At 40.8% G+C, this 27192-nt stretch overlaps 1 protein-coding gene across 1 annotated transcript; it reads left to right on the top strand.

Annotated features, from left to right (window-relative positions):
- mtnr1ab (melatonin receptor 1A b) lies at positions 1–27085 on the top strand. Its single transcript, XM_077236069.1, has 2 exons — positions 1–568; positions 25066–27085. The coding sequence occupies exons 1-2, from the start codon at positions 382–384 to the stop codon at positions 25932–25934; spliced, it is 1056 nt and encodes a 351-aa protein (XP_077092184.1). The 5' UTR covers positions 1–381; the 3' UTR covers positions 25935–27085.
- Positions 27086–27192: the final 107 nt, after the last annotated feature.

The raw sequence follows: 27192 nt of genomic DNA, 5'->3' as shown, positions 1-27192 counted from the left end.
AGCACATGGATGTGAAAGGTGAAAGAAGCAACTCAACCATCTCCGACCCAAATTCCGAGCCGATTTCGTTGTTTTCCACAGCGGGGCAGCGTTACAGCGATCTACAGACAGCTTCATCACCCATCCATGTGCATTTGAGAAGAACTTAACTTGCTGTCGGATGTCACATACCAACAATCTGATGTAGACAGAAAGCTATAAAAATTCGGACACATGTCCGCGCGCAGACCATAAAGGCGTGCGCTCCATCGAGGACCATGACATGTCAAGAGACAGCTTCATTTTACGCAAGTTTATGTTAACGCAATAACAGCCACTCATGGTTTTCCAATGGACTCAAATCCTATGATTTATGGCGAGCATTACTGAAGTGAAGATAAAATGAAAATAAATGGCAGCCGGTTGATGAACAGTTCTTCATTGAGCCCTTACGAAATCTCGCTGAATCGCCCTCCCTGGGTCTCCACAACTTTGGGCTGCTTTCTGATCTTCACTATCGTGGTTGATATATTGGGGAACCTCTTGGTGATTTTCTCCGTGTGCAGAAACAAGAAACTTAGAAACGCAGGTAAGATCGCCTTTAAAACAAACATGTCAAGCCTTTTAAACATGTATTAATTTAAGCCTTGGCTACTAGTAATTTTTTTTGTCATTAGTCTACATTGCTTATTTTAATTGCTAGCAGATGATCCAATATCAGTATCTTTTTCACTTTCACCTGTAACTATTCATTCGATACTAGTAGCTACTACAAATAGCGACTAACATTTATTTAATTCTTCACCAGTACTTAATCGTTAGTTTCTAGTGGGTAACTATCTCAGTAGTGACAAGGAACAATATGAGTTGGAATTTTTGTAATTTATTTCATTTTAACATTAAATAGGTTCAGATATTAACTATTGTGATATAACTGACAATGTATTACAGTTGTATCCACTGTCCCAGTGCTTAGGCTACTACATAGTGTCCAGCTTTACTAATTTTTTTTTTCAGCTTTACTAGTACTTAGGCTACTCATTGTATTTAATATTTATATCTATTCGATTTGTAGTTAAACTTCTTATCTCACTACAATTGCTTTATTTATTTATTTATTAATTACTGAGGCAATTACTGGTCATAATAACAACTTTATTTCATTAAAAAAAATCTTACTAGCAGGATTTTGGCACCAGGATTTCAGTCAATGGGGTGCTTAAACGACAGGATATCAAATATTGACAGGATAACATGCATACTGTTTAACAGACAGTGTACAATGAAGTGAGTTTTAAGAGTTCATAAGTTAATTAGGATCATGCATCATTCTGCATAAACTGGATTCTTACTCTTTTATTTGACTGTATTGGACAGTAAGGGACTATTTTTTAGAGGTTTCAGGTAACTGGCCCAATATAAAAAAAAACCCTAACTGGCAAGTAATTTTCCTGTGAATGGATGGATTGCTTATTACCGGTGTCACACCGACCCATATGTCACATTTCTCTGCCAATAGAGACAGAGACCTTATGTTGTTCCTCAACTGTCAAGTTTGTGGCACCAGTTTAAAAACTACAACAGCACTATTTTACAAGGAAAACCAGTTTTGGACAAAAATATAGCCTGCACTTGTGCATGCTTTACAGTGCTTAGGTTCACATCAAGTACAAAGCAACTCCAATGAACTAAATATACTTAAATATGCATTATTATGTGGAGCAGCCTGTTGATGTTTTTGCTTTTAAAATTAGGTAGGCTTTAGGCATGTGATGGTATCAAATATCCATATCGTGACAATTGCTGAAGCTTTTATAATGGTAAATGATAAACAAACTTTAGTGTTGTCCTCTTAATAATAATTTTAATAACTTTTTTTTTTACAATAACAAGAAGAACCTTTAATATTTAAATACAATAAAATAATACATAATACACAATTTATTAACTAAACTAAATGTTTCTAAAAAACATCAGAAAATTTTCAATCAATATCTAGATATCTTTTCTGGACTGGCATGTTTTTAAATAAAATATTTAAATGTATGGTGTTTTTTAATAACACCATATTAAAAATTTGAATGGCTGTTTGAAAACACATAAATACTGAATGACTTCCTTTTTTTCCTCTGTGATAAGCATTCTCTGTATTTGAAACAGAATTTTGTGCAGCTGCTTTGTGCACCGGAGTAGCTGGGGCAACCATTGTGATTTTCCATAAGAACCACCTCACTTCAGAGCTGTGTCAAAATTCGGAGGCTGCGCATTTGAAGGCTGCATACGTCATCGAGACGGTCTCATTTAAGAAAAGTAACTGTTAAATTGCAATGTACTGTGAGAAAGAAATTACAGTATTTTGCACCTCACGAGGAATAACAGTCAATTTTATTACGGTTATTTTTCTTAAATAAAACATCCTTGATATCGTATGAAGAATTCAAATGCGCACTCTATGATGCAGCCTCCGAATTGCGACACAGCTATGGATCATTTGCATTTTCGTTAAGCCCATCACGCTGCAGAAATAAGCTACTGTGTATTCTAAAAATCGAAACAATTCAGAAAATAAGGTACCTAGAATTATTCATAATGTTTTGAAGTGCCCACAATAAGACTAGCCTACTGAACATATTCATTACCAAAATATAGCAAATTAACGATATTACTATGTAAATTGTAACACTTTCCCCTGAAATTTACTGTGCTTTAAAGTACTTTAGTCACCATTTTGACCTATTTCATTATTAACTCTCCAGTTTACACATCTTTGTTGAAATGTTCCCTTTTGAGAACGTATTGCGTAGCTATATGCTATGGGAAACTCCTTTTATCGAGAATACTGAAGCCTTTATTTTAAAACGCAGTGCAGCTGCACAGCCAGCACAACGCAGAGCTGCCTAGCTCGCTGATTGGCTGGGCTGCGGGAACTGCACAAACCTATGTCAAAGCAGCAAGGACGTGCGCTCCTATCAGGAGACTTCCGATCTCGTTTGCGCCAGAATGGGCGTGGCTGCTGGCTATATAAGCGGCCCATTTCGCCATAGGAATCAGATTTAATTTAAAGCGGTGGCTGCACACCTCTGCCCGCCCACTGCTATTGGATGGAAGGCCAAGGCGGCCCACCCATCCAAACCATGCAGGACTACCTCAGCTCTCCCGGCCGAGCCTATACCTCCGCTGGTCAGGCTGCATCAGCTTTGCACACTATGGCGGTCCTCCAAGTGTTCCAAGCGAAACTCCTTCGCTCCAGCACAAGGCCACCGACTTGGCCCTGCGTGCCACGAAGACTACTGCCCAGGCGATCGGACGAAGTATTGCCAGTCTGGTTGTGTTAGAGCTCCATCTCTGGCTGAACGTATCTGAGATAAAGGATGCAGACAGGGCTGCTTTCCTGTACTCGCCCATCTCTAACACTGGCCTCTTCGGTCCCGCAGTTAAGTGCTTCTCAGAGCGCTTCATCGAAGCACAGAAGTCGTCGCAGGCCATGCAACACTTCCTGCCGAAGCATTCCAGTTCGGCTTCGGGCCGCCCCAAGAAAGTGCCTACCCCTCAGCCAGCCAAGCCAGCGCTCCCGGTTTCTTAGCACCGCCCAGGGGCTGAAACCCATCGTCGCCCACAGGCAGGTAAGCGCCTCCAGTTCCCGGAACGTCGGGGAGCCCAACCCAAAATTGTATTGGACCCTGAAGTCCAAGGACAGGAAGGAAAAGGAGGGGGTTACGTCCTGCTGTGGCCAGACCACCCCTGAAAAAAACGTGTTTCTCCCAGCCCCCTCTTTAGTTCAGGCGGTTGGAGATGTTCAAGTTGCAGACAACGGGCCCGTCACAGTTCACGCACCCATGCAAACAAATACTGTTTTAAAGGGGTCATATAATGCCATTTTCATACAAGTTAATTTGATTCTTTAGGGTCTAAATGAAAAGTTTGTAATATACTTTAATTAAAAAATTTCGTTAGTATTGTAAGAAAACACTAACTTTACCTGGTCAAAAACATCTCTGTTTTCAGCACTCCATTTCAGTGCATATGCCTTTAAATGATAATGAGCTTCGCTCACTCCGCGCCTCTGTTCTGCGGGCGTTCATAACAGCGTTATGACCACACCGCACGTGGAGTGTTTCCTTGACAACAGTTGAGGGTATAGGAAAAAAATGGCAGCGGGAGTCTCTGAGGAGGACACATCTGTGCAACCGTATCAGTTTGAACCGGAGTCGGAACAAGATGACGGCCCGAAGAAGTTCGACAATTAAGGCTCGAACATGACGTTTCTGAATGGTTGGTTATTATATTGTCACTATGATCTATCTTTGTGTACTGGCAGGGTAGAGTAACTTAGAGAGATGTAAGAACGCTATGTGTTTACTGATGTAAGTTATACGTACTCAGTGTGTAATAACACAATAACCATAACGCGTTGTTCATTATAAACGTGGGATTATGAATTATATTGAGAACGTCGTACATAGAAAGCATGCCGTATGTACCCTGAGTGTAAACCTTAGCCGCATTCATCGTGAAGCGATTTGCAAAGGTTAATAAAATTTTACACTTACCCTGTACTTTTTCTGGAGGTTCAGCAGGGAGACATGAATAGTTGGTAACGATTCTTTTTTCAGGAGCAGCTTCTTATCAAAATCAGCTTTATAAGTTACTTCCTTCGTTAATAAAGCAGTCTGGTGAGAAAAGATTTGCGAATCGCGCAAACATGAAAGCATTAACGTTGCTCGTGGGGAATATTCCCTTCGAAAACAAAACTCAGCCACTGTGTCTTCAGCGATTCGGATTTAGGAACATCAAAATTACTGCTGTGTTCGTTATTACACCCAAGAACAGAACACCACAATCGCTTAGACGCCATTCTGCTCCAGCGTATCAACAATGACGGACTATGATGACTGACTGCTCGCTCAGGGCAGGGATCTGTTGAAACGCTGCTCTCAATCAACAATCGTGGGAGGGGCGTCCGATTTAGTGCCGTCACAAAATCGAACGGCTCAATTTGAGGCTGGGGAAAACATATAAGGAGATTAAAACAAAAACACTGGATAGATTTTTATCATTATATGATGGTTGTGTACAGGCACTGCAAACACACATTTCAGTACAATCAACTTGAAAAAGTGCATGCACCATTATTTGACCCCTTTAACAGCGACCCAAATAAAACACAAAAAGAGCATTTTCCTTTCTCACAAAAAACACATGGGTGGCCGGGTCCCCGACACACGGCGGCCCATCCCCAGACTTTATTCAACCCCTAGCCACTCGGGTCAAGGCCTGGGAAACCATCCCCAATGTGTAAAAATGGGTACTGAATATAATAAAATGAGGTTACTCGCTCCAATTCGCTCGCAGACCTCCGTGCTTTCATGCCGTGGTCGAGACATCGGTAAGGAGCAACGTGGCTCACGCCCAGTGGATTGTTTTTTGTCAGTGGATCTGAAGGAAGCTTACTTTCATATCCAGATAGCTCCCCATCACAGGCCATTCTTGAGATTCGCCTTCGAGGGGCAGACTTATCAATACAAGTCCTGTCATCCGGACTGTCCCTAGCACTACATTTACGGAATGCATAGATACAGCACTCTCCCCCCTGAGACAGCGGGGAATGCACATTTTGAACTACCTCGACGATTGGCTCATTCTGCTACAAGGCCACAGACCCTGGCTCCTCGGTCATCTAGAATGCCTAGGGCTCAGGATCAACTTTTTCAAGAGTGTACTGTCTCCCAGCAAACATATAACCTTCCTGGGAGCAGTCATCGACTCAGATGAGAATGCTCTCTCAATTTAGCAGCTAGCTGCTTCGTTCAAGTCGGGCTTTTACAGACCCCTCAGAACATTTCAAAGGGCACTGGGCCTCATGACCTCAGCATCGTCAGTACTCCAGCATATGCCTACTGCATATGCGCCCCCTTCAGCGTTGGCTGATGCCCCGAGTTCCGGCTCAAGAGTGGCGATCAGGCCACCTGCGCATCAAGGTGGACCATGTATCAAAGTCTTGGGCCCTTGGAAAGACACCAGCTGGTACCAGTCCGGTGTAAGCATGGGTCTAGTCTCAAGGAGGAAGGTAATTTTAACAGATGCCTCCAACCTAGGTTGGGCTCTGGTCGAGCTCGGAGAAGCGCCTACATATCAACTGCCTCGAAATGAGAATAGTCTTTTTCTCAGACTTTTCTTTTTCTCTTTAGCCTTGAAAACCTTTCTCCCGCACCTGGTGGGACACCACGTTTTGGTCCGGACGGACAACATGGCAGTGGTGTCATATATAAATCGTCAGGGCGGCATCAGGTCATACAACCTGTACACCATGGCCAAACGGCTCCTATTAAGGGTACACACCAACCTGTGCTCGCTAAGGGCAGCGCATATACCGGGTATACTGAACCAGAGTACAGACATGCTATCTCGACACAATGTCCCCCCTGGGGAATGGTCTCTCCACCCTCAGACGGTTCTTCTGATCTGGAATGTCTTCGGCTGGGCAGAGGTAGACCTCTTCGCCTCAGAAGACAACTCTCATTGCCCAATATTCTTTTCAAAAGAACAGGGATGCCTTTTCCCCAGTTCCCCTTTATGCATTTCCTCCAGTCTCGATGCTCCCTCAGGTCATCTAGCAGATGAGGGAGAACAAGTGTGCAGTCCTACTAGCCCCTCTCAGGCGGACCAAGACATGGTTCCCCGAGTTGGTGCAGCTGCTCGATGTTGCTCCCTGGCCGATACTGCTGAGGAAGAACCTTCTCACACAGGCGAAAAGGACAATCTGGCACCCCCGCCCCGACTTGTGGGCCCTTCATGTATGGCCCCTCAACGGGTATCCGGGAACCTCCCGGAAAAATTCCTAAACACTATCACTGAGGCTAGAGCGCCATCAACTAGATGCCTCTATCCCCTTAAATGGTCATAAAAGTTTTGGGGGAGTTACGTCATTCCGCAGACATGCAATAGAGTTCTGATGTTCCAGCAAACAGTTGTTACAATTGCACTTAGATAATGTTAAGACTGTTTCGAAAAATGTGCCAAAGCGATTGAGAAAAACTGTAATATTAAATTTTATTTATTTATTTAATAATATATACATGTTTATTTTTGTTTCCTCCTGTACTGAGTACAGTGGACTATAATCTTTGATAAGTGGGTCAAATTAACCCAGTAATTGTTCCATTAACCTCCCATGATGTGTGCTACATTATGTTCCTCGCCATGAGAGGACCTCCCATGGCCTATTTTGTAGACCACTGACCCAGTGTGAATATTCAATTAGCAATCATTCCATCACATATACAAAGTTACAGTGATAAAAAAACAAACAAAAAAAAACCCTGCATATACGCGCAATCACATGGGGCACGCACACATTCACTCTTCATTGTTCTTCTGTGCTGAAACAAAGTGGTTCCGCTACTCCCCATTGTGGTCTATCTGTTTTATTTAAGCTACTCAACCTCAAAGACTCTATTTGCTGTGGCACTACTGTCTGTTTAGATTATTCAGACCAACCATTCCCTGCTGTTAGGTAAGCCTCCTTTCAACACAGTACCTACATCATAAAACTGCCAATGAAACTCTACCTGAGAGCTAGCAATGACATGCTGTACTAGCATGTTATATCTCAATACCTATAGATTTCAAGGTATATACACTCACACTGGGAATTAAATCCATGACCTTAGCATTATGGGCATCATGCACTACCAGTTGAGCCACAAGGAGTCCATACAGGCACTTGGTTCCCTTTTTAAAAATTTTCAAGTTCTCGGACAGTGTATCAGAGCCCGTCTTCTCTATGCGGCTCTCATCTCTAACTACTGTTCTTTAGTACTGACTTTGCTTATGAGCCCAAGGCGGTCTTATTAGATAAAGTTCACTGTTCATTCAAGAGGAACTCTCCTCTACCAATTATTCACAGAGGCTGTGTGAGCGGAAGGAGGGCCCTTTCAGCAGGCTGGAACGAGGACAGAGAATATAGTGATTACTTAAAATATTTTCAAACAACAGCATATAAAAGTCTCAAGTGCATATATAGATATAAAGTAATAGTACTGATGATTAAAAGTTATTGTTCAGGTTTAACTGAACCACAATGTAATAATTCAATCTCAATAAAAAAATGTTACCATGTTTAAAGTACAAATTGAATGGATAGTTCATGAAATTTAATGTCACACTTCTGAATGTCCTCATTGCTATTTCAATTCAAGCTCCAAAAATAACTAAATATACAGACAGACAGACAAACAGACTGCATTGCCCTGTTGGAAACTCCCTCATTTTTTGCTTTTTGAGACGCTTTATTTATTCTTAAGGAGTTCATGTCCTCACTCCTGCCTGCCTTGGCCCTCGGCCTGCCCTTGGGCTGGTTTCGATGCCTGGGCTATGAATGGGCAATTGCTGATACACTGTACTGATGACGCGCTCACTTACAGACACTTCCTTTTTGAAGATCCACTCTTGGCTCATCCGCTGTTAAACACAGCCAGCCTGGTCCGCCACCGCGCCAGACATTTTAATTAAGGGTCTATATCAAATGTCACATGACATAGCACATTTTATGTGGCCATGCTATTTTTTTAAAGTGTAGACAAAATATATATTTTTATTTTGCTGCTGATGACTGTTTTTGTTATGTTTTTTTACAATATTCCAAATAATTGAAGCAGCAGTTGCCATGTTTGTTTATTGGGCTAGTTTTCTGGTTTTTCTATTGTTTGTTCCAACAAATAAGTGACCACTAATCGCAGTTGACAAATCGCTCAATCTCTTGTTTAAAGCGCACTTTTTTTTTGGTTTTGTCAGGCCAGGTTGTTGCTTATTTTTATATATTATACATTGTTATACATTGTTGTTCTGCTTAAGAGTCAAACAAAATATCAGTGTGTGGAGTGATTGCCCAAATGAACATATGTATTAATGCAAAAAACAATATCCTCACTCACTCATACTGATGTTCAGGCTTTGAATTGGTTTGTTCAGTATTTCTTTGACTGTGGCAGATGACTTAATACCAAATGTCACATAACCCCCTAATTGGGCTTCATAATGGTCTCATTATCTACAGAGATAAAGTGAGGAATGATCTTCTGAATAAATGTTGCTGTGGCTCTATATTATTTGTTGAGGTATAGATAAACACCTTCAGAGTTTTTCAATTAGTTTTTTTCTTGCAAGTTGTTTCTCTAGGAGTAAATATGGTTATTTATCATTTTTACCTTATCAAGGAATTGTCAGTACGTTAGAATATGTTACATTTTATTGTGCTGATCCTTTCATTTAATATGTCCACAATTGTAAGCTGAACAGTACTGTACATGCCAGCTAGATACAGTACTTTTTACTCTGTCTTTTGTTGTATTGAGGACATGAGTGATGGGTTCTGTTTAAAGACTCCAGTATCATTTGAAATTGCCCTCCAGGATCCCAAAGCAATAAAATATTGATTTAAGCATCATATTTCTGTGATCTCAAGGTTAATGGAGCTTCTCTTTAGTGCTGTTTTTATACTCAGTCATAGTGAGAAAATTATATCAAAGTTTATTTTGCAAAGGCTGTAATTAAAACATGCGATACCCAGCATTAACTAATTTGAAGCCAGTATTGCAGAATTCGACCATCAGTGTGATACAGTATTTGCTTTAATATCTGGTTACTTAGATGTGGAGAGGCTTCATTTAAGGAATATTCAATAAATATAAACGATACTGTACCTACGGGACCCTAAATCTTTTGTTTAAAAGCCAAGAAAGCTTAGTTCTAAAAACAAATACCCAACATTGTCATTTGTAATGAGTGCTGACTTAGAGAGTTCTGCGTATCAATGTTTTTGTCTTTTGTTGTATTTGACTCTTAATAAATCAAGGGCACAGTATACAACATAATGCAATATATCATATCTCCTTTTGAAAGTAACTTGATGCTTCAAATAAAGATTGTATCGATTACATTGTTGCACCAGTAGGTGGAGACAAGTGACTGTTAAAAAATGTACTTGAATCATTGAATCATTCAAAAGATTTGTTCAAAAACGCTGATTCATCCAGTAATGAAACAAGTGACATCTTTATAATTCTCCTTGAGTCCTTGAATCATGTATTCAAACGATTAAAAAAATCATTTAAATTAATTAAAAAAAAAATTGTAAATAGACTGCAGCAACTAACATAATGCCAGAACCTCTAGTACAATTTTTTTTTAGTTGTCTATTCAGAATTGTGGGAGACTTGTAATCACAATTTTTTTTTTAATTGTGATAATCAGTTTCCAGAATTTTGCAGCTCAATAAGTAAAAACAGCATCAACAGTTTCATTTGATGAAACGGGTTGTGAGAAGGAGGGGGAGAACAACAACTCATTAATAGGATACTCTTTAAATTCTGAGGGGGAGAATTGAATTAGCAGTTGAAATTATTTCAGAGAATTAAATTAGAATAGAACAACATGTTTAGCTAGCAACGTTTTAAAAAAAAATCTTTGTCTTAAATTATTGTCTGTGTTTGCGCAACTTGCATCATTAAGCCAGTAGGTGGCGACAAGTGACTGTCTTCATGAGTGAACGATTGAACAATTAAATTAACAGATTAGTCCAAAAACATTGATTAATTTAGGAAAGAAAAAGTAGGCTAGCTGAAACTGATCTTTGATGCTCATACTAAATGCTCATATGCCTCTGGACACAGAAGGAGTGCATTGGCATTTGATTGAAATGTAACAAAATAATCCTTGAATCATTTATTTAAGCCCATTGCCGTTTCGAATATGTGATTGTGTATTGTCAACAATAAGCATAAAAAAATTCTGCATTTCCATTTTGTAGTGTGGATCATTCATTGCGACATTTAAACTGATTCACATGTTTAAGAATCTGTTATCTGCTTGACAAAATAATTGATGCTACTGCCCACTGACATGCTTTTAAAGCTACTGTCGTCCATTTTTTTTGGCCTTCAAACACCTTAAAATGCACATGTCGAGATCAGGAAAATTTAAATTTTTGACTATTTATAAAACCCTGAGTCTTAAAACCCCCACTGTCCATCTGTTTGCATGTAAACAAGAGTAAACAAGTATCTTCTGTGGCAAAAAAGGAGACCAAATCATCTCATTTACACCTTAGACATTTTTATAGTGAAGAAATGACTCAATGTGTGAGCAAACCGGCTAAGGAGTCATTCATCAGTGAATTAGACTACTGTGGTCAGGCTGTGCTGCATGTGTGATTTGTTTATTTTATTTATATTTTATAGCACAGTTGAATGCCCTACTGTCTTAGCATTATTTTGCAGTACCCAGTCATTTTTTTTTAATCTCATCACACACAACTCATACAGCAAGCTCACGGCTCGACTAATTATATTAACCTCGACTAAAATATTATTTATTTTATTCACTGTAGATTCAGCAGTGGTGAAATAGCTGTGCAGGAAACACTGCAAGTAGTCAATGTGAAATTTAGTTAGTAATTATCTCTTTGCACTGACAGTCAGTGAATTTGTGCTTCCAAGAGGTTGCTCACGTACTACAACAGTCTGTTGGAAGTCATTTGTATGGAAGCTTGTTTCCGCCACAGAATGAAAAATAAAAAAGGTAATTGCGACTTTTTATCTCACAATTCTGACTTTATTTCTCACAATTGCGAGATATAAAGTCAGAATTGTGAGATATAAAGTCGCAATTGCGTGTTATAAAGTCAGAATTGCGAGATATAAAGTCAGAATTGCGTGATATAAAGTCGCAATTGCGAGTTATTAAGTCAGAATTGTGAGTTGTAAAGTCGCAATTGCGTGTTATAAAGTCAGAATTGTGAGATATAAACTATTCTGAGAGGAAAAAAGTCAGTCTTTTTTCCCCCATAGAATTGGACTTCATAACTCGCAATTGCGAGTTTATATCTCACAATTCTGAGAAAATATTTCAGAATTGCGAGATATAAACTCGCAATTAAGTTATAAAGTCAGAATTGCACGACATAAAGTCGGAATTGCGAGAAAAAAAGTGATTTATATATCACTTTATATATCACAATTCTGACTTTATAACACGCAATTGTGACTTTATATCTCACAATTCTGACTTTATAACACACAATTCTGAGAAATAAAGTCAGAATTACGAGATGTAAACTCGCAATTGTGAGAAAAAAAGTCAGAATTGTGAGATAAAAAGTCGCAATTATTATTATTATTTATAGTGGCGGAAACAAGCTTCCATAAATATGAGTCAGGCTACTGGTTCATTCAGTTTAACCTAATTTTCTTCTCTCTTGGTGTTTTTCTCTGCTTTCTGATTCAGATCATCTTTATTAATTTCCCGAAGGCAATTTGGTTGCAGCATACAAGGATATAAGACAAAGTCACACACACTAAAAAAAAAAAAAAAAGTTTTTATCCTAAAAAAAAATTAACCTTAAGTTTAAAAAGTTTACAGCTGAGGGTATAAATTAAATTTTTTAAGTGGTTTGTTTTATTAAACAGAGTTCTATACCAACTGCCAGAAGGGAGGAGATGGAACTCATAATACAGTACATAATACAGTACATAGGGTGAGAATCATCTAACAATATGCTCTGGGCTTTACCCAAATCATGTCAATGATATATATGGGCCATAGTCATCTGCTTCCTCCCCGTTATCTTATTTCCCTGATTTACAATCCTCTCAATACAATCCTTATTTTTCACATTCAGAGAATTAAACTTGTAAAGCAATGAAAAGGATAGCAGCGACTCAATATAGAATCTGTAGAACACATCAATGTTTTATCCACATTAAATGAGCTTAGTTTCCGCAAACAACACAATCTTTGCTGCCCCCTCTTACACAAAGCATCAGTATTTGGAGAAAAGGTCAATTTGTTATCTAAGACAGTACCAAATACTTGCACTGTTCAACACTCTGAATACCCACAATATGCTTATCCTGTATAGATTTCCTCCTTGAGCTAAAGTTAATAGTCATCGCCTTAGTTTTCAGAACATTAAAGGGATAGTTCACCCAAAAATTATGTCAGAATTTACTCACCCTCATGTTGTTCCAACCCCGTAAGACCTTCGTTCATCTTCGGAACACGAATTAAGATATTTTTGATGAAATCTGAGAGCTGGATCACTCCTCCATAGGCTTCTTCAGGGATTGAAACTTGCCAGCCCCGAAAAGTCATTAAAGACATCGTTGAAACAGTCCAAGTGACTACTGTGGCTCAATCTTAAGTTTATCAAGCGACGAGAATACTTTTTGTGTGCAAAAACAAACAAAAATAACGACTTTATTTCAACTATTCATTTCCTTCTCTTTGGGCCTCTAGTCAGTTAACTTAGTGTGATTGCTTAGAGCTACGTCACACACGTAGGCTCACTATTGGCCGACGCTGGTCATGTGGGTGATGCGTGTGACGTACAACAACAGAAGCTTACGCTATTACACTAGTGAACTGACTCGAGGCCCAGAGAGAAGGAAATGAATAGTTGAAATAAAGTCGTTATTTTTGTTTGTTTTTTGCGCACAGAAAGTATTCTCGTCATTTGATAAACTTCGGTTCTATCAGGATCAGAACCAAATCTAATCAGGATTCGGTTCTACGCTCTGAGGCGGCAACCTGAGGCGACCTCTGAACAGAGGTTTGTTCATGTTCATTCATTCCTCAAAATGAGGGCTTTAAACTGTGATAACACCTTTGATGGCCTTGATGAGCCAGTGAGACCGGGATTTTGCCAAGTAAGACATGTTCCTGGATCAACATATTTTGTTGATCCTGGAATAACATTCCTGTCTCAAAATTTAGTCCTTATCCTATCCTTACCCTTAAACCTAACCCTACCCATAACTTTTCCCTAAAATCAGAGGGAAATGATAGGTGAATAACACTGATGTCTAAGCATAAACTTGACATAAACTGTAAACTTGTCCCTCAAATCTGATTGATTGATCTGAAAGTTGTTCCAGTGGAGCCACAGGAACATGTGGTATTTGGTAAAATCACGTTCACCCCAGTGGTCCCTACACCTGGGGGTGGAAAACGCCGACTGGACAAAGAAAATCACAAAAAAAGAAGGTTCGCCACTCGGGTGGTATGTTAATATCATCAGTGGGATGTCAGCACAAAGCTGCTGCCAAAGGTTTCTGTCAAACCGAGAGGCTGTCGCCAGATGATCTGATAATACATTTCAACTATTTTTATACTCAAAGGGCATCTCATCAGGGGCGTGTCTAGAAGGGGGGCACGGGGTGGCCCCCCCCGGTGCCCCCCCCAACATCATTGGGCTAGATTTACTGTCAACCTGACAATGCCCAACGCCATTGGATCAGAGCGCTGTCAATCACTGCTTGATAGCGGAATCACAGGTCCGCGTTTTTCAAACAGTAGAAGAGAGAGAGAAACACCTCGACACGTCACTGTTTATGGTATATACACACTCAATTACAGTATATAATTTGAAATATCGCACCATATGTTGGTCTGATTACTTTCATGTGTGACTGATCAAGCCAGTAACGTTAGATTAGCTAACGTAATTTCGGCAGATGACTTGTCAGTGTTATTCCGCGGCAGTGTGTCTACATAAATATAAAATAGATACATGGGTCATTCCTGGTATGCGGTGACTTTCCTGTCCCAATGATTTATTTACTCATATTTTCTCTAAAATGAGTCACATATTTATAATAAATGGCTTAAATTGTAGATTTAAGTATTCTTTACCATTTAATCAGAGATAATAGACATTAAAAATACTATTTTGTATTTTACACAATTTTAATTGATGTATGCATTCAATTATATCATGTCCTCAGTGCACAGTAATCAACTTCCGCAAGAAATATAAACCATGAAATGACAAAAACCTCAAAATAATTATGCTTCAGCTCTCACTCCTAACTTTTTTTTTAGTTTTTGAAATGTTATCCTGCTTTTCCCACCCTTAAAGTTCCACCCTGTTAGGCTATGTTATGGAGAATGTTTGTCCTATCAAAAAAATGTAAAAACAAATCTGACATAGTTATAAAAGTTCTGTTCATCTGTAGAAGGTTAACTAGCTAAAAATGTTGATCACTCAAAGAGCTATGGCTAACTTAGCTCAGAATTTTCCACCCTGTTAGATATATAAACCTAACAGGGTGGAATGTTAAACATATTCGATTAATCAAAAATTGTTTGCTTGTTTCAAGAAGAAGAAAAAATCTAAGATGGCATAAGGGACATATACTATGCAAGAAAAGCTCATTATTGTTAAACATTTACATTATTAACATGTTGTGATATACGTATATGTCCCTAACAGGGTGGAATATTTTTATGGACAGTGTCTGAACAATCTACCAATAATTATTATTATAGAGTCCCTGAGCTTGACCTATATGTCAAACATCAAACCTATATGTTAAACATGTCACTATTTTGATACAATGCTAAAAACATGAAAATCATGGCCTTTTTTCCCCGACATTTATGAAGCCAAAATGTCACCGCTTACCAGGAATGACCCACATATTACTTTATCTTTTGTTTTAAAGACTAAAGGCACTATAATTACAACTCTGTGTAATTTATACTGAATGGGTTTTTGTTTATTTTTACACCGCAACAGGACATCCAAGGTTTCTTTAAGAAGAAACCATGTCAGAGACAGATTTCATGCAGAGAACGTTCGCCAACACACACACACACACACACACACACACACACACACACACACACACACACACACACACACACACACACACACACACACACACACACACACACACACACACACACACACACACACACACACACACACACACACATTCAGTGTTTGTGTTGAGAATAAAGCATGTTAAATGACTAAATAATGCCTAGGTGATGTTTTTTATTTATTAGAACAAAACTGTGTGGTCCAATCCATGTATAATACAAAATGATTTTCAGGCTTTTGTTCAGTGCCACATTTAATACCATCTATATTAGGTCACTGAGCATTGCAAAGATTTTTTTTAAAATCGTACTTAATATTTTCTAAACACGTATTTATTTCCATTGGAATTTTCTGATTTCCCATGGGCCCCCCCTGACTGGATCTTGGTCCCCCCTGTGCCCCCCCATTTATAAAATCCTGGAATCGCCCCTGCATCTCATACACACACACTATGTGATTTGTTTTATGTAAAGCAGACAATGGTTCTACTGTATGGGTTCGACACTTTACTGAATGCCAATGTATTTATTACTGACTGACTTGCCTATTGAATATCGTTATCATTATTGAATATTTCTAATAATTTGTTTTTTCATGCATATGTAGTGGACAAATTGGTCCTACTTGTTACAGGTTTGACACTTTACTAAAAATGACTCTGAATGTATTTCTAAATAACTTATTGAATATTGTTCCCTTTCAAGGGAACTCGAGCTGCGTTGAGACGCGGTGGGAACGCTCTGCGTGATTGCGTCGTGAAGCACGTGTATAATCAGTCCAATGGAAGAACGAGACGTCACCGGCGGTGACGTCATAGACCAGGAAGCTATAAAGCACACCAGAAATCAGACCGCGACAGCTTCTGTTGCCTTCAGCAAGCGCTCTCTGTATACTGTCCTTGTCTATTTATTGTTGTCTGTCACAAGCACATTATCTATCTATATATATATATATATTATGGCGAAACAAGAATTCAAGCGTTGTGTTGTCCCTTGCCCTCGTTTCATCACGGGTGGGGACACACATCAGCTTTGTGTTGCTTGTTTGGGAGTGGAGCATGCCCAGTCAGTTCTCGAGGGAGCTGACTGTGAGCATTGCGAGAAGCTGTCCGTGAGGACGCTCCGCTCTCGCCGGGCGTTCTTTGAGGAGGACGGTTCGGTTCGCGCTCCCCGGGGTGCGGGTCCCGCTGCTGCCGAGGCACAGCGAAGGATTTCATCTTGGGGTTCACATATGGATCTAGTAGCGGGGCTTGAGACGGGCCCAGCCCTTTCTCAACCCTTACCTGCTGGATCCGGTGCCTCTGCCCAGGAAGGAGCCCGCGCTGCGGCTTCTCCTTCCCAGGTTGGGGCACCATTGTTGCAGCTATCCAGTTCTGAGGATCTGGATGTCGTCAGTGTTGATATGGGGGATGTTGAGTTTTCGCCAGCTCATGCCTCCGATAATGATGAGGAGCTTATGGAGGTTTTATCTCGTGCTGTAGCTAGATTAAATATTGAATGGCCAGCCGATGATTCTTTGAGTGTTACTAGAAAAAGTTTATTAGATGAAAGATTTTTACCATCTAAAACACAGCCTCCACGTCGGGGACTCCCATTTTTTCCCGATCTCCACAATGAGGTTTCGAGATCGTGGAATAAACCGGCGTCATTCAGAGTTTTTAACCCACAAACTTCATGTTACAGTAATGTTTTGGGTGCATCTGATTATGGTTATGTTAAGGTGCCTCGGGCTGAAGAGACGCTCGCAAGCTATCTCTCTCCCGAGTCATCGTCATCATTAAAAACCCCGACGTTACCCACCAAGCCATTAAAATCTACATCTTCGCTGGTGGGTAAAGCTTATTCGGCAGCAGGTCAGGCTGCGTCATGTCTGCACACTATGTCTATACTGCAGGCATACCAGGCTGATCTGCTGAAGGATATCGATGAACGTGAGGAAGTCAGCGCTGAGGCAATTCGAGAATTGCGTCGCGCAACAGACCTGTCTCTCCGGGCCACCAAGGAGACGGCCAAATCAGTGGGCCGTTCTATGGCAGCCCTGGTGGCCACGGAGCGGCATCTTTGGTTAAATCTGTCTGATATAAAGGATAAAGATAGGTCTGTTCTTCTGGACGCGCCACTGTCACCTTCAAGTTTGTTCGGCGACGCTATCAACTGTGTCGTCGATAGGTTTCAAGAAACGAAAAAACAATCGGCTGCGTTCCAGAGGTTTCTTCCTCGACGTTTCAATATCCCTGAGACTGCTGGGCGAAAAATGATTATTAAATCCGAGCAGTCTCATCCGAGTACAAGCTCCTCACAGCACAGAGTGCATCAAAAACAGAGCGTCGCCACTCGGGCTCCTCCACAATCTGGGGAATCTGGGTGGCGGTCGCAGTCCAGGCCAGCTAGGGGTAGGCAAGATCTGAGGACTGTCATCTCTAAGAAGGCTTGGGCTAAGAAGAAGTCCTGACGCCCAAGGCGTCAGGCTTCTGAGGGTGGTCCCCTCCGAGGAGGGACGATTTCGAGAAATCGTTCATCCTCGGCACCCTCTGGGGGGCGATTCTCTGAGGAGAGTCGCAGCGCTGCCACATCGGTTGTTCCCTGCCGGTTCGCCGCTTCAGGGCACCGAGGTGCCAGCGTCCCCATACGATTCTCCGAGGAGGATCGTAGAACGGTCAGTTCGGTTGTTCCCTGCCGGTTCGCCGCTTCAGGGCACCGAAATGTCCGTACAACCGAATCCCGAGGCCAGTCTCGAGAGACTGGTCCCCTTAGTAGAATTTCTGGCAGCGTGGAAACTACTGCCAAATATTTCTCAGTGGGTCCTGCATATAATAGAAAAGGGTTACAGAATTCAGTTCGGTTCTCGTCCGCCCAGATTTCAAGGGGTCCTTCCCACAGTGGTGGACCCAAGGCAGGCTCGGGTCATGGAACTAGAAGTACTGACGCTTCTGCAAAAAGGGGCTATAGAAAGGGTTTCTCCTCCCAGCAGAGAGTCAGGGTTTTACAGCCGTTACTTCATCGTTCCCAAGAAGGATGGGGGGTTGCGTCCTATTCTAGATCTGCGTCAGTTAAACAGCAGAGTTCAGAAACTCAAGTTCAAGATGCTTACACTCAAACAGATTGTATCACAGATTCAGTCCGAGGACTGGTTTGTCACAATAGACTTGAAGGACGCTTACTTTCATGTATCCATTCATCCTCATCACAGGAAGTTCCTGAGGTTTGCTTTCGGGGGCGAAGCATACCAATATCGGGTCCTTCCATTTGGCCTAGGTTTATCACCCCGCACCTTTACGAAATGCGTGGATGCAGCACTGGCTCCTCTGAGACTCCAGGGCATTCGCGTATTAAACTATATCGACGACTGGTTGATCCTGGCTCGTTCCGAGCAGTTGGCAGTTCGGCATCGAGATGTCGTTCTGTCTCACTTAAAAAGGTTGGGGTTGCGGCTAAACACCAAGAAGAGTGTGCTCCTCCCAGCCCAGAGGACCACTTTTTTAGGGGTGATGTGGGATTCGACAACTATGCAAGCACGATTGTCTCCAGCTCGTATTTCTGCGATTCTCACAGCCGTAAATATGGTAAAACTAGGCCAGTCACTCACTGTGAAACAGTTCCAGAGACTGGTGGGTCTCATGGCAGCTGCGTCCAACGTAGTTACTTTTGGCCTTCTGCACATGAGACCCCTGCAGTGGTGGCTCAGGACCAAGGGGTTTTCTCCGAGGGGAAATCCGTTTCGCACGATCAAGGTCACGCGGCTATGCCTACGTGCCTTGGTCATGTGGAAGAAACCTTGGTTCCTCGCCCAAGGCCCAGTATTGGGGGCTTCTTGTCGACGCGTAACGCTATCGACGGATGCTTCCCTCACAGGCTGGGGGGCGGTCATGAGTGGCCGCTCGGCGACAGGTGTCTGGCAGGACCATCAGCTTTCGTGGCATATAAACCGACTAGAGTTGATGGCGGTATTTCAGGCTCTCAAATACTTCCTGCCAGACCTGAGAGGCCATCATGTGCTCGTCCGCACAGACAACACATCGGTGGTCTCTTACATCAACCATCAGGGGGGTCTGAGGTCCCTATTATTATGCAAACTGGCTCATCAGATCCTCCTATGGGCCCAGGGAAAATTACTGTCACTCAGGGCAGTTTATATTCCAGGGTATTTGAATGTGGGAGCAGATATCCTGTCAAGACAGGGGCTGAGGCCCGGGGAGTGGAGACTTCACCCCGAGGTGGTGGAGCTCCTATGGGAGAACTATGGTCAAGCTCAGATAGATCTTTTCGCATCTTACGATACAACCCATTGTCCGCTTTGGTTCTCCCTCACATATCCAGCTCCTCTCGGACTGGACGCTATGGTACAGGAGTGGCCGAGGCTGCACCTGTACGCATTCCCCCCGATATCATTGCTTCCGGGAGTTCTGGAGAGGGTTCGCCGGGAGGGGGCTCATCTATTATTAGTAGCCCCGCACTGGCCGACCCGAGTGTGGTTCTCGGACCTAGTGTCCCTTCTGCACGGCTCTCCCATGGAGATTCCTGTCAGGGGGGACTTGTTATCTCAAGCAGGGGGCACGATATTTCACCCTCGCCCGGAGTTGTGGAAACTGTGGGCTTGGCCTCTGAGGGGGCCCAGCTCTTAGAATCCGGTGTCTCGACTGAGGTCGTTGAGACCATCCTTCAATCCAGAGCTCCTTCCACGAGAAAACTATATTCATTGAAATGGAAATTGTTCTCTACATGGTGTGGAGAACGTTTTTTAAATCCTGCTAACTGCCCGGTTGGTACAGTTCTCGATTTCCTTCAAGACCGTTTCTCTGCTGGATTATCTCCCTCCACCTTAAAGGTGTACGTAGCGGCTATATCTGCTTATCGCTCCCCTTTGGGGGCTTCTTCTCTTGGGAGAGATCCTCTCATTACTCGTTTTCTCCGTGGTACACTGAGGCTTAGGCCTGCATTGCACTCTAGAGCACCGGCTTGGGATTTGGCCATTGTACTTGAGGGTCTGGCCCTGGCTCCCTTCGAGCCTATTGAAGAGGTTTCAGAGAAGTTCCTTACACTAAAAACTCTATTTCTTCTCGCTATTTCTTCTATCAAGAGAATTGGAGATCTGCAAGCCCTGTCGGTGGCTCCTTCATGTTTGGAATTTGCACCTGGTATGGTGAAAGCATTTTTACACCCTAGGCCGGGCTACATTCCTAAGGTCCCCACTAATGTGGCGGGCCCTATTGTGCTGCAGGCTTTTTGCCCTCCACATTTCGTTACCCCAGATCAGGAAGGTCTCTATCTGTTATGTCCCGTTAGGGCTTTGGATGCCTACGTTCACAGAGCTGCCCTGTGGCGTAGATCAGAGCAGTTATTTGTCTGCTTCGGTTCAACCAAGAAAGGTTGCCCTGCATCTAGACAGGTAATGAGCAAGTGGGTAGTTGAGGCCATCTCACTTGCTTATGAAGCGGCCGGACAGCTCTCACCTATGGCTGTCGGCGCCCATTCTACCAGGAGTATGGCTGCCTCTAAGGCTTTAATTTCAGGGGTTTCCCTGCAGGACGTTTGTAATGCGGCAGGCTGGTCCTCACCGCATACATTTGTCAGATTCTACGACCTAGACCTCTCCACTCCCGGGGCTAGGCTGCTTGTTTCTTAGTGTGCGCAAGGACTCCACACAGAACGGGCATTTCTCATTATGGCGTAGTGGACATGGGGTTCCCACCGCGTCTCAACGCAGCTCGAGTTCCCTTGAAAGGGAACGTCTCAGGTTACGTATGTAACCCTGGTTCCCTGAGAGGGAACGAGACGCTGCGTTCTCCTGCCATACTTCCTGCATGCCCTGACCGACTTGCTTCAGGCCTTTTCAGAAGCTGTCGCGGTCTGATTTCTGGTGTGCTTTATAGCTTCCTGGTCTATGACGTCACCGCCGGTGACGTCTCGTTCTTCCATTGGACTGATTATACACGTGCTTCACGACGCAATCACGCAGAGCGTTCCCACCGCGTATCAACGCAGCGTCTCGTTCCCTCTCAGGGAACCAGGGTTACATACGTAACCTGAGACGTTTTCATTACTATCATTACTTTTTTCATGGTCGAAAATTATGGATTTATAGTGTTTTGAAAAGAAAAACTTTGAATTTATCATCAACAATATTGTTGTTTGATTTAACAATCATTGTTCAACGTGTTCAGACTGAGCCAAAAAAAAAAAAAAAACATTTTAACAGGATAAATTGAATATTCACAAAATTGTTGGGTTGAGGTAAAAAAATTTTTTTTTTTTAAAGAGAACCATTACACCCGGGGTTGGTGTGCCCAAGTAGCTCAATGCGATTTAATCCATAAGGAGACCGAATTCTCCACTGATGAAAAGAAAGTTCAAAAGAGCAGTATTATAAATGTCTTTACTGTTATCACGGTGCATGTGGAAGAAGAGAAGTTGAGGCATGTATCTAATCGCATGCTGAGTTTGTTAAGGTAAACCAAAATCACAGGAACACACAGGAATCCAATAAAAAAATAACAACAGTGTTACAGTTTACTACATCAACATCAACTTAGGATATAAAAGAAAAGAACCGACAAAGGAATGCTAGATCAAAGGGATATAAACAAAAACGAGGACCTAAACTAAACAGGTAGACTAATCCGTAACCAAGAAAACAAAGTAAAAAAAACGTAGGCCTTCTGACCCCAAACTTTTGAATGCATACATGTTCCTTATTGAAAACTTTTAATTCAAGAAACTATGCTGTGATTGCTATTTTTGCTTTCTTTCATGTAACTCAAACAGTAAAGTGCGGTAATGCAAGAACTGTTAAAATGTTATTTTCTTTGCTAAAAAATAAATCTTGTAAGATAATTTATTCACATTTATGGTGCATAGCAGAAAGAAAGAAAAAAGCAGTCGCATAAACAGTTGGATGTATAAGAGTTAAAAAAAAGTGAAAAATCCTCTTTCCATTCATCTGGCTCTCAGAGGATCTAGTGAATCTCGCCGTGAATTTCTCTCACTGTATGTGAGGTGGTGTGGAAAAATCATGACCAAAGGTTTTTAATCCTGCAGCCTAGATGCCATTAGTGGCACAAACAAACTCTCCAGGGAGAAGTGACGTGTTTGTAAGGGCTTTTACTCTACAGTCTCAGAGTCTTTGCCTCTCATGCTACAGTAAAATGGCTCAGCATTCAGATACACATGGTCATGGATCAGTGCTGCATTCATGTTTGCAGTGGGAGGTTGATATTTTTGGACATAGACAAGATCATGATTATATTATGATCATTTTCAACATTGCATTTTGTAGTGTTTGTCCAAACAAACTAGAACTTGACATGAAAATTGTATGAAAATTAACTACATCATGTTGACAGTTTTGCCAAAACTCCTATGTGTGCTTACTGACAAAAATTCTGATATGAGCCTGATATGAGCCTCACTATGACATGGTGAAGCATGCTAGACTCTATTTACAAAACCTGTAATTAAACAGTTCATTTTCCCTAGACATGGACAACAGATCAGATACTTAGCAAAGTTTGTATAAAACAGTACATTTATCTCCCTCCAGTTGTAATAAAGCATCAAGAACTCTAGGGAGATAAATATGGCTTGTTGCAGTTGTGCACTCAAAATAATGATGTCTAACATGAAGTCTACAGCTAAAGATGACTTATGCAGTGAGATTTGTGGTCCAACAGGGCCCCTGCTGGGCTTTCCAGATCTCACTTCATATTTCCCATTTCTCTGCTAGTCGTCCTCAGTTCAAATAAAACTTTAGAAAAACAACAGTTGAAAAAAGAGAAGCCATTGAGATGTTATGAAACGATCTTCTGCTCTGACGATTCCTCTTAACATTGAGCTAAATTTGCTAAATCATTAATGTGTTTATTTGGCACTGCTTTAGGGTTACAAGATTTGACCAGCATGTTCTCACAAATATATGAGACAAAAATGCTAATATGCGAGTGCAGTGTTCAGCATCTGAACTGGAAGTTGTTTAGTTTGATTGATTCAAACTTAAATGCCATTATTGACCATTTTACTGCCATTTTTAAGTAAGCCAAAATGAAATGAGCATAGAATGAATATAGAAATGTGCAGAATGATAATAGAAAATACACTTGTTGACACTTTAAAATTTGTTCTTCCCTGTAATATAACAAGCTTCTTGTTGTTCAATTAAATTATAGTAATATAGATAGTTGCCTGATTATTTGATGAACTTACTTTCTCTTTCTTTCTTTATTTCTTTCTTTCTTTCTTTCTTGGACACACAAATCAAAAGTCTCTAGGCAGGAGAAACAATCTCGGTTACACTTTATTTTAGGGTGTCATTGTTACAATGTAATTATATATTTAAGTACTGAGTAATATTAACCAACCACATGTGCATGCATGTAATTATGCATAATTTACAGTTATATGGTAAGTACATGTAATGTGTAACAAGGACACTGAAAAATTAAGTGTTACACAGGTATCATATTAACGGCTGAAACCAACTAAAAAAGTATCTAAAAACTTAAGACTGTTGATTTCTTAAAAATATTATTATTTTTATTTTATATTTTAATGAAATCATTTAAAAGAAAATATTTGATACTTTGAAAAGGTATGATTTTATAAAATAATTATAAAGATGTGCACACTCAAGTGTATTCAAGGTGTGAGGAAAACTTAATCAAACATATAAATGTTTTTAAATATGTATGAAGCACAAATAGCCTACATAATACATAACATGAATAAAGAGCAAACATCTGGAAATGGTATATTTAAAACCAGCGACTCCAGGGATGGAGTCTCATCAGCTAGGGTCTATGTAACAAAGTTTGTTGTTTATGGAAGAAGGAGCCGGGAACGAGCAAACGTTCAGTCACTTGAATCCAAAATGAACACTAAACAAAAGTAAAAGACAAAACATAACATAAACTAGTCCAGGCCTGCTCCTCTCTCGTCCTCCACGGTCGTCGCTCCTCCTTTTATGTTTCCGAAGCTCCTCCGTGAGAGATACGAGACGTGCTCTTCTAACATGGGGCCCAAAAGTTCTAAAAGGTCTTCATTGGAGAGCAATACGTATCATGTGACAATAACAGATGCAACCCAAATCCTTTTAATAGTAAAAGCAGCTGACAGGCTTAGGAAAGATTTGAATTAATTACATGCATTAAAGGTCATGCTGCAAAAGTATACTGGCATCCATCCTGAAAAACTCCTAAAGTTTCTTTTTGAAAGTCGTTATACACAAAACTTGTGCAGAATCAGAGATGGTGAACACATGACAGTCATATGAAACCTCTTTATTTCCCATCTATTAAAAGGATCGCTACAATATTGTATTTGCCCTCCTTTGGGAATTTTAATTAGCTGGTTTGCTTGGAAGTTTTTCCCATTTTTACAATGTCACTTTGTGTGTGTAATTGCATGAATCTCCTTTCCTCTGTCATTGTTTTGCAGGGAACATATTTGTGGTGAGCTTGGCAGTAGCTGACCTGGTGGTAGCAGTCTATCCTTATCCTCTCGTGCTGGTCTCCATTTTCCACAATGGATGGAACTTGGGATTCGTCCACTGCCAGATCAGTGGATTCCTGATGGGACTGAGCGTGATTGGATCTATATTTAACATAACGGGCATTGCCATCAATCGCTACTGCTATATCTGTCACAGCCTCAAGTATGACAAGCTATACAGCGACAAGAACTCTCTTTGTTACGTCGTTCTCATCTGGATACTGACAGTGGTCGCTATAGTGCCAAACTTTTACGTAGGCTCCCTGCAGTACGACCCCAGGGTCTACTCATGTACTTTTGCGCAGTCGGCCAGCTCAGCGTACACCATCTCTGTGGTCTTCTTCCATTTCTTTCTTCCAATCATGATTGTGACCTACTGCTACCTGCGGATCTGGATCTTGGTGATCCAGGTGAGGAGACGCGTCAAACCCGAGTTTCGGCCCAAACTCACGCCGCAAGACATTAGGAACTTCGTCACCATGTTCGTGGTGTTTGTTCTTTTTGCCGTCTGCTGGGCCCCTCTCAATTTCATCGGCTTGGCAGTCGCCATAGACCCCGGGCGGGTTGCGCCTCTCATCCCGGAGTGGTTTTTTGTATCCAGTTATTTTATGGCCTATTTCAACAGCTGCCTTAATGCCATAGTCTACGGACTGCTGAACCAGAACTTCAGAAGAGAGTACAAAAAAATTATCGTCTCACTCTGCACTGCAAAGATGTTCTTCCCAGAGAGTTCAAACGATGCTGCAGACCGGATCAAAAGCAAGCCATCTCCTTTAATGACAAACAACAACCAAGTAAAAGTAGATTCGGTATGAAAACACAGAAAGGACACTGTAAACAAAAACCAAATAAACATTTCAGCTGCTTCCAGAAACAACTATTTATAACCGATAGTTATAACCTGAATACAGGTGTCTATATTTCTTGTACCTGTTGCTTTTTTAATAGGGTGCATTGCAAATATCTTGCTTTTTCTCAGTGTTTACAAGTTCATAATGTTTTTACTTTATATGCAGGAGGTATCATTTTTTTTCAGGAAATTATAAAATGAATGCAACAAACCAATGCAGACACTGTCATACATGAAAAACAAGGTGCCAAGTGAGCAGATTAATAGCCCTTAAAGCTGATAAGTGCTCAACAATGTCATTTTATGATCTTTATCATATTGGTCTTTTTTTAGGTTAAGTTATTTTCTAATGTTCTTTAGATGCAGTCTGCAGCACATGTCAAATAATGCATTTGCAAGATAATACTTTTTATACTTTGTTTATTGTACTTAAGTATAGTTATTTCTTGGTAACTTTAGTTAAATTGTCAGATAGCCATTGCAGGGCAAATAATGTGAAAAACAGTATTTCTCCAATATATTTGAAAACAAAAATGTATTTTAGTTCCCACAACAGATTTTAAGGGATAGTTCACCCAAAAATAAAAACTCTGTCATCATTTGCTCTCCCTAAAGTTGTTCCAAACTTGCATGAATTTATTTCTTCTGCTGAACACAAAGGAAGCTATTTTGAAGAATGTTTTATAACCAAACAGTTAAAAAATGTTATTTTGTGTTCAATAGAAGAAAAATAGTTTTAGAAATGTGTTGCAATTTGAGGGTGAGTAAATAATGAGAGCATTTTCTTTTTATTTCTTTTTTTTTGTTGCTGAGTGAACTATTCCTTTAAGGGGTCACCGTAGCATATGTATAACATCTTATGAAATGTGAACAAAATGGTAAATTCTAAAAACTTTAAAACTTTCATTAAGTTACTCTTAAACAACTTATCCATATTTTGGTGTACTGTTACTGCTAATAATGCTATAAACCACCTTTATAATGTCATATCAATGATGTTCAACACAGTACCTTACTTTCTTGTTTACAATATAGAAGCAACAAAATGGAACATATTTGCTTGTCCTTTAACTTTTCAATGTTAATAAACTGAGCTGAATAAACTGAGATAAAAAACAAGAGTTACACTTCCTTAAAAGCTAGAAGAGGAGAAATAGATAAACTGTTTTCCATTCCTTTACTATTATTCTTTTAATGTTGGACAAGACTTGGAGGTTCATTAA

Source organism: Siphateles boraxobius, unplaced genomic scaffold (genome assembly GCF_051911475.1).
Source record: "Siphateles boraxobius isolate OS27281-9 unplaced genomic scaffold, OSU_SipBor_1 2, whole genome shotgun sequence".
In the NCBI taxonomy this organism is placed as follows: domain Eukaryota; kingdom Metazoa; phylum Chordata; class Actinopteri; order Cypriniformes; family Leuciscidae; genus Siphateles; species Siphateles boraxobius.
This window is presented reverse-complemented; position numbering and strand designations above follow the sequence as displayed.

Excerpts from the sequence above, each read along its gene's own strand:
- mtnr1ab (XM_077236069.1), top strand. The coding sequence starts at position 382 with ATGAAAATAAATGGCAGCCGGTTGATGAACAGTTCTTCATTGAGCCCT. Across the intron at positions 569-25,065 it reads CAAGAAACTTAGAAACGCAG|GGAACATATTTGTGGTGAGC; the intron begins GTAAGATCGCCT and ends ATTGTTTTGCAG.